This window comes from Muscardinus avellanarius, assembly GCF_963383645.1.
Source record: "Muscardinus avellanarius genome assembly, chromosome: 2".
NCBI classification, from domain to species: domain Eukaryota; kingdom Metazoa; phylum Chordata; class Mammalia; order Rodentia; family Gliridae; genus Muscardinus; species Muscardinus avellanarius.
In genome coordinates, this window is record NC_137787.1 from 192,530,378 (window position 1) to 192,543,555 (window position 13,178).

Sequence of the window (13,178 nt, forward strand, 5' to 3'; positions counted from 1 at the left end):
ACTAAATTAGAGATCATTCTCCATCATTCCAACTACTTAAGTGTCCTCTTCTTACGACTACCTGGCCAGCCTCATATTATATTAAGGGGCTTTCTGTTTTTCAATGTTTAGTTGTAAAACGTAGTCGGGAAAATGTAATTTTGGCTAAGATACCAGCTGGAGTGAATCGGGATGAATACTATTTGGCCCATAGGTTGTGATACCAAATAAATTCCAGTCATTGTTAGAAAGATCGGATCTTTTTCAGCCCCTTCATATACAGTAATCAGATTATTGAACAGTTAGAAAATCTTTTCGAGGATGCGTGAAATGGTTTTCTTTTGGACTGGCATCACATCATATTTTAACTTGGTGCATCTTGATCTCAATAATGATTCCCGTGTGTGTTTTATTGCAGGGAATGGAATTTGCAGCTGTGGAAACTGTGAGTGCTGGGAGGGATGGAACGGAAACGCATGCGAAATCTGGCTTGGCACAGAATATCCTTGATGACTCCATACGTGATGACTGGATTCTTGTTTTTCTAGGCCATTAGGATGTATAAATGCAAAGGAAACCATGTGTAACCACCACTAGGACAGGTTAAACAGACTATTGTATGTTGTTCAATTTCTGACTGCTAGAATGAAATCTGGGTACCCATTAGAAATGAATGAAAACAAATCTGATAGAAGCAACACTGGAAAGAATTTTTCTTGCATCAGTGTTTCTCCACAAGGGCAATTTTGCAACCCAGAAGGCAACATTTGACAAAGTCTACACAATTTGATTATCACACTCAGTGGGATAGGAGAACCTGTTATGGGCATCTAGTAGCTGGAGGCCAAAGATGCTGTTAAACAGCCTACAAAATGCACAGGGAAGCCTACACAGGAGCAAAGAATTTTCTGACACACAGGTACCAATAGTGCTGGAACTGAGAAGTGCTGAATTTCATGATCTTTAGAAATCGATGTCTCTACATAGAAAAGACCATATTAAATTGTATGAAAAGATATATTCTTCCATGAATCCATCAATCAGAGTTTTCTAGGATTCCATTCCACCCAACATTTCCACGTGAGGACAATAAGGTTCAAACCCCCGTTAGATGTGGTATTCGGCTGGGGGTCACCGGATCATGAGTTCTTTGGAAGGGAACACATTGGTCATTTTAGCCATTAGGTCATTTGCTAATCTCACCGCAAACTCATTAAGTAAGAATCCCTTAAGACAAAGGAAGAAATTATGAAAAATCTACAAATTAGCATTTTTAATAAATAGTGACATAAGTTGTTTATACTCTGTATCAATATATATCAACCTACTGAAAATGAAGAGCAGAAATGAATTATTTTTTAGGGATATCCATTTTAGGTTCCTAGAAGTAATAGATCACATTTAAAAAATTAGGCTGTGTTTACAGGTAAAAGAAACCAGATTTTTCTCTATTTAAATTACTTCCTGGTGAGGTATCCCCTTTCAAAGGCAATATCTAGTTATAAGTGTGATAGACAAGTCTGAAATACACATTCGTTTTCCTTAAAAGGCTATCTCTCTCTTTTTTTTGTAAGGTCATACAAAGAAGTCAAGAAATGCCACTGTGATTAAATGGCACCTAACTTTAAAGCTCAAAAGAGGGCCCCCAAAACCTAGAAATGGCTTAAGTAGAAATTACAAATATTCACTCAGTGATAGGAACAAAATGTTTATTTTCTTAATGGTGAAATTTTGCTTTGTATGAAATTCACATTAAATTATGAAAATGTACAATAATTGGGACTTTCCTTACATATATACAGTTAAATCTACTTATACACATGAGTTTAGGTAACCTTTAATTACTTAGAGCTAAAAAAACATTTTTTTCTTCTAAATGTAATTATTTTGTAAAATCCTAAAATAATGTAGCAAAATTATTTGTGTCTTGTTTTAAGATGAAAATTTTAATTTGGAAATTTTATGTTAATGATCTGAATGTTCTAGAGTCATGACCTGGGATTTATAAGTCAAGTCACCAAAAATAAGGAAAATATGCATCTTCTTTGTTACTTAAAAATTTAATATTGAAAATTATTTTAAGAGAAAATTTAATGATGCTTGTTTTAGTATTAATAATGTTCTCATAATTTAAGACTTATAAAATTGTTATATCTATCCTGAGATTAAGGAGTGTAACCGCATAGTTGTATCTTTATTTTTGAGCATGTCAATTAATACATCAGTTTTGCAAAATGAGGGAAATATAAGTAGTCAAGAAACAACAGAGATTATTTTCTTTTCTCTTTGCTATATAAACATTTGAAGCCTCAATCAGACCTTTTATAATTATTCAGTAGCAATTTTGATGGCTTATGTGATGGTACACACACATTGAAACTCATATTACCTAGGCAATCATAATACAAATTGCCATCATGTTTCCCCTGTTGCAGTGTCCCACTTTCTATAAAGGGCTAGATAGTAAATAATTTAGATTCTGTAGGCTGTGTACATCTCTATAGTATATTTTTCCTTAATTGCTTGTTTTTGATACTGTTAAAACCATAAAAAAGTAAAATGTCATTCTGAGCTTCTAGACCATACAAAAACAGATGGAGGTTGGATTTGGCTCACAGCTGAGCAGTGCCAAATTCTGCTCCAGTGAAAGTATCTTGAATTTCCTATGGTGTGTCGCTTAACCTCAGGTGTGTCTTACTTTTACAGAATTCTCTCTATATTATTATTCCCTTTTAATTAACAGCAACTCCAACAGAAGTGTTGCTTCTTATATTTTCACAAAAGAGAAGCTTCAAAAATGCCCTGAGCATTTTTGTAGTCCAAGAAAATCTGTTTAGATATTAGAGTAATTATTATACCCTAAAGTTCAAAATTTGTCCTGAATTTTGGACAAAGATAAAATTATGATAACTAGCCATATTCTTGGGTTCATTTAGCTACCAATTATAGAATCCAAACTTAATTATAGCATATGTCACATGGTTTCTAAAATCTAATGAATGCTTCTTCTATGAAAACAGGAATATTTAATTTTACTTTTATCTGCCTGGTATTAATATTTTAATATTGTGTGTGTGTGTGTACACAAATGTGCACACACAAGTGTGGTTTTGGCTCTAGCAATGTCAGCATCAATATATCTATAAGAAGTGATTAACTTTATGTTGTAGGTTGAACAAAACATAGTTATCTATAAAGACAGTTTCTACCTTCCTTAAATGTAATTTTATGCTTTAATTTTTTAAATTCCATCACTAAGATAAAAACACCCTCTTACAAAAGGCAGGGCAAAACCAAATGCACAGGAGAAAATAAGCAAATCTCATTGGCTTATCTTTTTCAACTGGAGAGGGGCAACATGTTCTCCAAGGGTGCTAACTCTGCTTCTTTGGTAAACTACCACTGAAGAATTTCTCCACAGGACTTATAAAAGTCAACCAGAGTCCTAAAACATAAGAAGAGAATCATTATTCCTAAGGCTTTTCTGGGCTCCTTAAGATCATTTAGATCTAGTAGTACATCAGAAGGAGTTACCTTCCCCACCTCAAATGCAAACAATCTTTGCCAGTAGACATCAGAATTACACCAAATGGAAAGTGAGAATAAAGCAAAACCAAAGTATGACTCAGCCTTAGTTTACAGACTCAACTATCATTAACTCTGAAGCCGACTTGATATTCCAGAGTCACCTGGTCCTCTATGTCGCCTCAGAAGTGAAGAGATGTATTTTATTTTAAAGTAAAATGCTTTGCATTATGGATTGTTATGATGCTTGCATTTTGCAGAATAACTGAGAGTTGGCCTAATGGTTTTCCCTGGATAGAGCCTTTTCCTAAAATAAAATTTAAAATTATCTTAAGTACTTTTTACCTCCTTCTAAACAGAAGCATAGTCAATCTGGTCTCTCTCTTGTTTACTTGGGGAGGTATCAAACATTAATTATCCCTGTAATATCAGGGGAGGAACTTTAGGTATAACAATACCTTCTAACTTTTAAAAAAGTTTTTTTTTATAGTTTTGTTGTTCTTGTTGTTGTTTTAAGAGGACCAAATCTTATATCAGTCATCATGAAAAACAACTTTTTTAGTGCTTTTAGCATTTGTTAAGCAAGTGGCCAGGCATGGAAAAGAAACTCCTCTTCCTTGTCAAGAGGACAGCAGTTAAAAGGAGTCGATCAAGCATCTTTGGGGCCCATTATACTTCTCCTTAGCTATCCCACCCCAGAACACTAAGGCCAGGCAAACAGAGCATGAATCTCAAGATTCTCCAGGATTCACAATGAAATGATGATCAGTCCCCCTTTCCTCTTTCCTTAAGGGGTCATTTGCCTTATTTGTCTCCAATAAGTTTTCTAAGCAGTGTGATAGAAAATATTAGAAAGTAAACTTATTAAAAAACAAAAATGTCACTTGATATATCAGAAATTAACATTTCTGAGCACTGTTGGGGGTGGGCAGAGCAAACTGCTCCCATACATAACAAGTCAGTAGCAATGACCCTCCCACACCAGATATGCATGCAGAAGGAATGGGGTATTAGAGAGACTTCATACAATGGACATATGTACATAGAGGTACAAAACACATGGTCTATGAATACAAATGAATTCCATCATATTTACTATACAGAGTATCAATAGTGACAGGTTGCACTTAATAGCAAACTTAATTTCTGAAGGAAAAAAAAAAGGTGAAGTCTTATCCTGGACGAAGGGCAAGAGGGGTATTGTCAAAGAGCTAAAATTTTCTTTGGCATGGTAAGGGGAAAATTGTGTGTACCATCTTATTTACATGACGTTTCTCTATATTTGTGGGTGATGCGATGCCATTTTGTTACATAAAATTGTTTGATGTTTTCTCATATGCCATCATATAAATATTTTATTCAATACGTTGTATTTGCAAATACAACAAACGATAATAAACACAGAGACTGTACAATGCAGACAAACGCTTTGTATGTAAATCGAGTAATACATACCAACAGATCTTGGTACACAGGTCGTACTACATGCAGTTCAGTGCCACCCTCTTTCCATACAACAGGGGATCCCAACACACGGTGAAGATCTAACTAAATTACAGATAATGAGGACCCATCTGCAGTATGTCTAAACATATGTTAGAGGAAAGTATTTTGACATCCAGTCACAGGGAAAATCTCCCTTGAATTTAGTAGATAACTCATAAAAAACAAAACAGAGGGTACACATTTACATAAATCTCAGTCATTTAAAAAATAAATCTTGTCTTAATTATAACCAATAAACAGGCTTATTGAGGAGAGGGAAACCAGCAAGTTGGGCTGATGATCAAATCAAATAGGTGGGGTTGTTCAGTGTGTGTGTGTGTGTGTGTGTGTGTGTGTGTGTACGTGTGCATGTGCAGGCACGCACATGCACGCTTGCATATGTGGAAGCAGTATCCATAGCCCATCTAATTGTAAGTACAAGTTAATTATTCATAGTTTGCCACACATTATAAGCTATATCCCTTACTTAAATACTTGGTTAATGGAATTCATCTAATACATTTTAGCTTATCCTATTAAAAACAATGGGTTTTAAAATGGCATAACACCAAACCAAGAATGGTCAAAGGAGTCATTTTGTTGTATTTTGGCATTATCCACAATAAATCTACCCAAATGTTATGCTGATATTTTATTTATTAAAATGGTATCCCATATGAAAATGAAACAAACAAACAATTAAATTGATACTGAACCTTTAATCAGCTACGCAGGCCCAAAATTTTCAATGCTGGGTAAGGGTGTCATGGAGATTTATGAAAGCATGTGACTAAATAATTTCCCAGCAAATACAGTGCAGATGGGCAAAAATGGAAACTGGGTCATTCTTCTGCATGGAGATAATCAGAGGAGGCCAGTACACCGATCCCATGTATTGGTCCCTATAAATGAGGTTCCATTTGGTCTCAACTCTTCTGAGAAGAAAACATTGAATTTTATTAAATATACACAGAATTAACAAATATATTTTCAAACCATTTAGTATGAAACATTTTAAAGCTCTTATATCCAATGTTCAGTATTTCTCATGGACTCTTCACCGGGTAGTCAACTCTTCATGGTCTTTCATTATAGTTGTTTTCCCTAATTTCAGAGATTAGCAGTATTCAACCAAAAAGAAAATTCGGAAAGCAAAAAAAAAAAAAAAAATAAGTAAAATTAAAAAGCAAATAAATTGGCCCCAAACCTGATATTTGAGTGTGTTGGTTTGCCTTTATTTTTATCTAGGGTAATTCAACAGACAGTATTCTGAGATCATGACAAGGCACCACTAACACAGCCTCTGGCCACGTGGCTCCAAAAAGCTGAGTTAGAGGTATGTACGGGTGAGATCCACAGTACCGCACTCAGCATGCTGAGCTAAAAAAAATATTTTTTCCTAATATGTCCAGTTTAAAAACCTGTCATTAAACACCAAAAATATTAAAGTCTAATTTATAACTAACGTTTGCATTGCTGCTGCAGAAAAGAAGACCACAGCCGCTTGCCCATGCGTGGCTGGGTGTGGGAGGAACTCCAGAACAGGGATGACATCGAATTCGGTTCATTAAAAACTGGAAGGAGTAGGTCAGAAATGGATTTAGGTAGCTCATCTCTTGTAGGTTGTCAATGATTGGATCGTTTTGTCCTTTTTTCCCAATAATGAGGATCATCAGATGAAAAATGAACCTTAATCAGGCCTACAAGGCCTACAGAATTCTTTGGACCCACTTTCTCAAAAACCAGTGGGTCTTGCTCGCTGGGCAAGGCAAATGTTACCATTACCAGTAAGCTTGTGATATGTATAAAACACACACACACACGGAGAAACTAAAAGGGGTGTCAAACACGTTTCTTAGAGAGCTTCCCATGTTTGACCTCGTCCCACTCAAGCGCTGCCCACCACGGGGGCAGATTCTGACACTGGATAGAGCTAGCGTGTATGTGTGTTTAATCGGTAATGTGAGCCAGAGACAACGATCTTAATTTTTATAGAATGCAATTTGTAATAATAGGTTTAGAAGGCTTCCTGATTCCCTGATTGCTCTCGGAACTAAGTCACCACGACACTTAAGATGTAGAGGGACGCAGTCCCCGCCAAAGGTCACGGACGTGGAGCAAGCAGCCCTGTAAAAACGCGAAGAAGAGAAATCCATAATAGCACAGGTTTACAGCATCTAACTAGAAATTACTCGGTATTATCTGTGTGCTACAAAATCGAACTTAAACACATGGATTTCGCCGAAACAGGAATCAAAAAGGATTATGGGTAGCTGTCAGCAGGCAAGGTATCGAGTGTACTTGTGAAGTATGTCGTTCACATGGAGTGTCACAGTCACAGAAAATATATTAAAAAGGCATTCCATATCTGGTAGGGCATTCCATGGTCTGAGTTTGGCTGGTAATCCAGGTGTCTTCTTGTGTGGGGGCCCACAGGCTGAGATTTATCCACTTGCAACAGAGAAGTCCCGAGTCAGCAAAGGGCCACGGCTGGCGTCCCGCCGCTGGCTCTGCAGCCAAGGAGCAGGAATGTCTGGTAAGGATAAATCGCTCGCCTGTGCTCAGGACGAGAAAGTCACACCTGTGAGGGTCTGGCTATGTGGTCTTGCTCTTGTTGACTGGTTTGCCTCCGTTCATTATAGCAGACGCGCTTGTGCTTTTACTTGGCGTCACCCCAGCCTTCGGGACTGTTTCGCCAACATCGTGCAAGGATGGTTCTCGGTACATGGCAACTGGCGAGGGAAGAAAGAGGAGGGAGAGGAGACATTGCCTGGTTATGTGCAGAGAGACCTTTTCTTCCACACACACCTCTCGGCATTGCCCGTTCTGTTTACCCTGAAAGAACCCCACCGGAGGGACTTTCGGTTTTGAGGTCACCTGCGGCCCACAAAGAGAGGCCATCCCTTCTTCCAGATTCTCTGGGTTATGTACCTAAAATATGTGCCTGAGTATGGAGGAACTTTTGTCTAGGAGAGAAAGTTTAAGTAGCTATGGCCTCTCTGTGGGTCTATAGTATGAAACACACACACACACACACACACACACACACACACACAAACACACACACATCCTCTCTCTCTCTCTCTCTCTCTCTCTCTCTCTCTCTCTCTCCCTCTCTCTCTCTCTCAAAGGGCCAACATTTAATTTCTGTACAGAAAGAAATACTCAATCTTCCCTTCCATGACACACTACTATTAACACTTGAACTTTGCATTTCATTTATTCTTTTTGAGCTAAGATATGTATACTCATGATCATTAAATTATTTTTTTCTCCAGTGGTTCAAATGCAACATAGTCTCTCTGGTGTCCATGTCAAAGCTACAGGAAGCAAGGACAGAGAGGCCCCTTTCCTTAATCCTGGTGGAAAGCATGATTCACAAATCTTACCTGCTGCCGTGGACCAAGAACGCTAACTGACTGAAGACAATGTTTGGCATTCATATTTTTATGCCTCATTTTCTAGTAGACTGCTGATAATCTAATAATTCATGTCATATAGGGCACAAACACTGAATGGCAAGATAGCTGCGACTCATGCTGAGGGAACTATGAGGAATTGTCTCAGTAGTATCTGGTGACACCCCAAGATGATTATACCGAGTTCACATGGCTCTTAGGAAAAGGTTTGAGAAAGTCCTAGGAATAGACATTTTAAGAATATCATTACTTGTGGAAAACTAGTTAACTTTAAACAATCTAGCATCAAAAATTAAAGCGCAGGAGAGCTGTCCAGCCTGCTACTTAGGTTTTGGAGGTCGGAGGTATTTTTGAAGGGCCCTTATGTTCAATTAGGATGAACTTCTTTTTGCATCCTCTTTGTTCATGGTAGTAGAACTTTACCTGTGAAATCAATGTGTGATTTATCAGCAGCTCATATACTCAAAAATGCAAATGTACCTCAGGTCTGTGTTAAGTGAGTTACCAAGGCAGTCAAAGAACCTCACCCACACCCTTGAAGCAAAATTGGATCTCTTACTCCCACTACTGATTAAATTAAAAGACAGTAGCATCAAAACATTGATTTGGATAATCTATGAAGTTGTAGAAAAGATATGAAGGCCCTACAGTATCAATATTTAATCAAGTACCTAATCTTCTCTAACATTTCCAATTATATAATTCATATCCTATATGGATTGCAAGAGTTCAAAAATATTTTTCTCTATCCAATAAGCTATGTGATAACTTCTGCTATTATAGTGCCTGCACCTTTGTATATAAGTATATGTCTGTCTTGTCGTTATTTCAAATGATGATGAATAGTTCTATTTCTGTCTTCCTTATTTCCATCCAGACATACAACACTCACAACAGCTCAACATAAAGTTGAAGCACCAAATGACATTATTATATTATTATATCATTAGAGCCTCAGAGGTCTCCTAAGGGATGCACAACGAAAGATCTGCTTTCTAAATTGTACCTTGGTTTGCTGATATAAAGGCCCTTTGGCCTTTATATCAGTTTATATAAGTTTATATCAGTTTATATAAGTTACTACTTAACTTATACAGTTAAGTAGTAAGGTTTTAGAGATTTAGTCAATTCTTGTCTATAGTAAAAACATAAAATTAGTGAACAATATCTGGAAGACCCAAAGAACTCAACCAAAAGACTTCTGGAGCTGATTGACAAATTCAGCAAAGTCGCAGGTTACAAAATCAGCCTAAAGAAATCAGTGGCCTTTCTCTATGCCAACAACGAATCCACAATGAAAGAAACAAGAACAAAAATTCCATTCACTATAACCTCAAAACCAATAAAATACCTAGGAATAAACCTAACCCAAGATGTAAAAGACCTCTACAACAAAAACTATAAAACATTAAAGAAAGAAATTGAAGAAGACCTTGGAAGATGAAAAGATCTCCCGTGCTCATGGATAGGCAGAATAAATATCATCAAAATGGCCATTTTGCCAAAACTGATCTATAGGTTCAATGCAATTCCCATTAAAATACCAGTGACATTCTTCAGAGACCTAGAAAAATCAATCATGAACTTCATATGGAGAAAGAAAAGACCTAGAATAGCCAAAGCAATTCTCAATAACAAGAAACACGCAGGAGGCATTACAATCCCAGACTTCAAACTACTATAGAGCAATAGTAGTAAAAACAGCATGGTACTGGCACAAAAACAGATATACTGACCAGTGGATTAGAATAGAAGATACAGAAACAAACCCACACATCTTTAGTCAATTAATCTTTGACAAAGGGGCCAAACACATACGCTGGAGAAAAGACAGCCTTTTCAACAAGTGGTGCTGGGAGAACTGGCTAACCATTTGTAAAAAGATGAATCTAAACCCTATATCTCACCAAACACAGGAATCAACTCAAGATGGATCAAAGACTTAGAAATTAGACCTGAGACTGTGAAGTTAGTAGAGGAGAGCATAGGTTCAACACTACAACATATTGGCACAGGCAGTAACTTTCTCAACAAAACCTCCAAAGCTCAGGAAATTAAAGCAAGAATAAATAAGTGGGATAACATCAAACTAAAAAGTTTCTTCTCATCAAAGGAAACTATCAATAACCTAAAGAGGAAGCCTACAGAATGGGAAAGGATCTTTACCAGCCACCATTCTGATAGGGGGCTAATATCCAGAATATACAAAGAGGTCAAAAGACTCTACACTAGCAAAACAAACAACCCAATCAAGAAATGGGCAAATGAACTAAATAGACACTTCACAAAAGAAGAGATACAAAGGGCCAATAGATACATGAAAAGATGTTCTTCATCACTGGCCATCAGGGAGATGCAAATCAAAACTACACTGAGATTCCCTCTAACCCCAGTCAGAGAGGCAAGCATAAAGAAATCAAACAACAACAAATGCTGGCGAGGATGTGGGGAAAGAGGAACTCTTTTACACTGTTGGTGGGAATGCAAACTAGTTCAGCCACTATGGAGATCTGTGTGGAGATTCCTAAGAAAGGTGGGAATAGATCCACCATATGATCCAGCTATACCACTCCTGGGTATCTTTCCAAAGGGGTTGAATTCAGAGAACTACAGCAACATACGCATACCTATGTTCATAGCAGCACAATTTGTAATAGCCAAAGTATGGAACCAACCCAGATCACCATCAACAGATGAATGGATAGCAAAACTGTGGGAAATACACACAATGGAATTCTATTCAGCCATAAAGAAGAACAAAATTATATCATTTGCAAGAAGATGGAAAGCCCTGGAGAACATCATGTTAAGTGAGATCAGCCAAGCACAGAAGGAGAAGATACATATGTTTCCTCTAATATGCCCAAACTAGGAAACACAAAGGATACCAGTGGGACTCCAGATATTGAAGGGGAAATACTAGCTAAGTTTGGATGGTAAGATAGGAGAGGAGGAAGGCTGATCTTGATTAATGAGGGTCTACACCTGAACATGTGTAAAATTATGAATAAGACATAGTTAACCTGGACAACCATTGGTGGGAGGGGGGAAGGGAAAACGGGGGCGGGGGAGAGGGCACCAAATATAGTATAAATGTATACTATTTATGTTCAATTAAAAAATTGTTAAAAAATAATATAAATAATAATATAGTGTGATAAGTACATCAATAAAATGGGTAATATGCTTTGTGGTACTTAAAAAATAAAATAAAATGACTTTTATATTAAAAAAATTAGTGAACAAAAGAAAACACAGTGGCAAATAAATCAAGTTATTTCTAGAGTTACTTGTGGACTAGTTTTAATTTTTTACCTGCATTTGAATATTGGTAGGACTGATTATTTTAAAATTCCCTTGAATTAATACAGCCTTATCATGATGGGTTATTTGGGATGAACAGAGAAACTCCTAATTTATTTTGACTCTAATTTTTCTTGGGATTTACCATGTAATGAGGATCATACACTTGCATTTCAGGCTCTGGAATAACTTTTTTTCAAAGATAGGCCCTGGTGGCTCATTGTCAGGATTTCAGTGGATCATTCTGGAGGTAAATTTAATCAAGAGTGAGACCCTGTTTCAAAATAAAAATTAAAAAGAATTGGCAGTGTAGCTCGGAGGTAGAATGTGCCTGGGTTCAATCCCCATACTCTTCTCCCCCAATAAAAGCCTGATAGGAATCCAACAACATTGAAATTATAAAGGTGGTATTAAATAATAAGGCTTCCTTTTCAATTTAGGAAGATTGAAATCTTATTGCACACTCATAGAATGAGAAGTTAATTGTTCATGATTTCAGATTATCTTATTCCTATCTAGCTGGTGTGGATTATAAAGCCAGTGTGAAATACATTAATGGCTAAGGCTTCAAGGATAGCTTTAGACTTTCCTTCTGATGACTAAAGCTTTCCCAGGGTGGGAGGGGATTGTCTAAGCTAGTTTATTTATTTTGTTATTGTTAATCTTATATTCTGAAAAAGAGTAAACATAAGTATTTGAATAGAAAATACTTATAATTTTAAGCGGCAAAAGCAGGTTTTATTCAGAAATTTTTCTAGGGGAAAAGGGACCTGGGCACAGGGCAGAAAGAACTCCATTCTGAACATAGACTGGGCAAGGAGCGAGGGCCAGGTCAGCGGATACATTGATCCCGAGAGGAAAAATCAAGGGCCCGGTTCTTCTGATTAAATAGATCTAATAGGATTTTGCTGAATGCAGGTCAGGGTGGCTGGCTATCAAGGGTGAAGGATGAGGATTTGAGGAGATGCCAAGAGTGATCAGGTATTGAGGATGTGTGATGCTACTTAAACTCAACACAGCAAGATTCTTTCTACAAATGGTCCAGGTAGGTGGGCAGGGGAGATATCAAAGTCAAATCCTACAGGACAAATGGAAGCTTGACTAACGTTTAGTCCAAGACAGTCTGCAATAGCATGGTGCAGCTGGCTTGAAGAAGGAGTAAATTATTTCAACTATCTCTGTATCTTCTGTTCCATTGGCCCAAGTGTCTGTTTTGTGCCGGTATCATGCTGCTTTTGTTACCATAGCTCTGTAGTATAATTTGAAATCAGGTACTCTGCTACCTCCAGCATGGTTCACATTGCTCAGGATTGTGTTGGCTATTCTGGGGCTTTTGTCCTTTGAAATTAATTTCAGTACTTTCTTTTTTCTAGCTCTGTGAAGAACAACATTGGTATTTCAGTAAAGATCGCATTGTATCTGTAGATGATTTTTGGTATGGCCATTTTTTTTTTTTTTTTTTTTTTT

General features: G+C 37.1%; 2 protein-coding genes across 5 annotated transcripts in view; one reads left to right on the forward strand and one right to left on the reverse strand.

Annotated features, from left to right (window-relative positions):
• Nucleotides 1-489, forward strand: part of ITGBL1 (integrin subunit beta like 1) — a gene marked incomplete at both ends in the record, with an annotated part of 272,895 nt that extends 272,406 nt beyond the window's left edge. For both annotated transcript variants that reach the window (XM_080689531.1, XM_080689532.1), the window contains one exon: nucleotides 398-489. In XM_080689531.1, coding sequence (XP_080545657.1) covers nucleotides 398-489 — 92 coding nt within the window. The remainder of the gene's footprint in view (nucleotides 1-397) is intronic.
• A 7,095-nt stretch (nucleotides 490-7,584) lies between these two features.
• Nucleotides 7,585-13,178, reverse strand: part of FGF14 (fibroblast growth factor 14) — a gene marked incomplete at both ends in the record, with an annotated part of 678,725 nt that continues 673,131 nt past the window's right edge. For all 3 annotated transcript variants that reach the window (XM_080689523.1, XM_080689521.1, XM_080689522.1), the window contains one exon: nucleotides 7,585-7,721. In XM_080689523.1, the coding sequence (XP_080545649.1) occupies nucleotides 7,585-7,721 (137 nt within the window). The remainder of the gene's footprint in view (nucleotides 7,722-13,178) is intronic.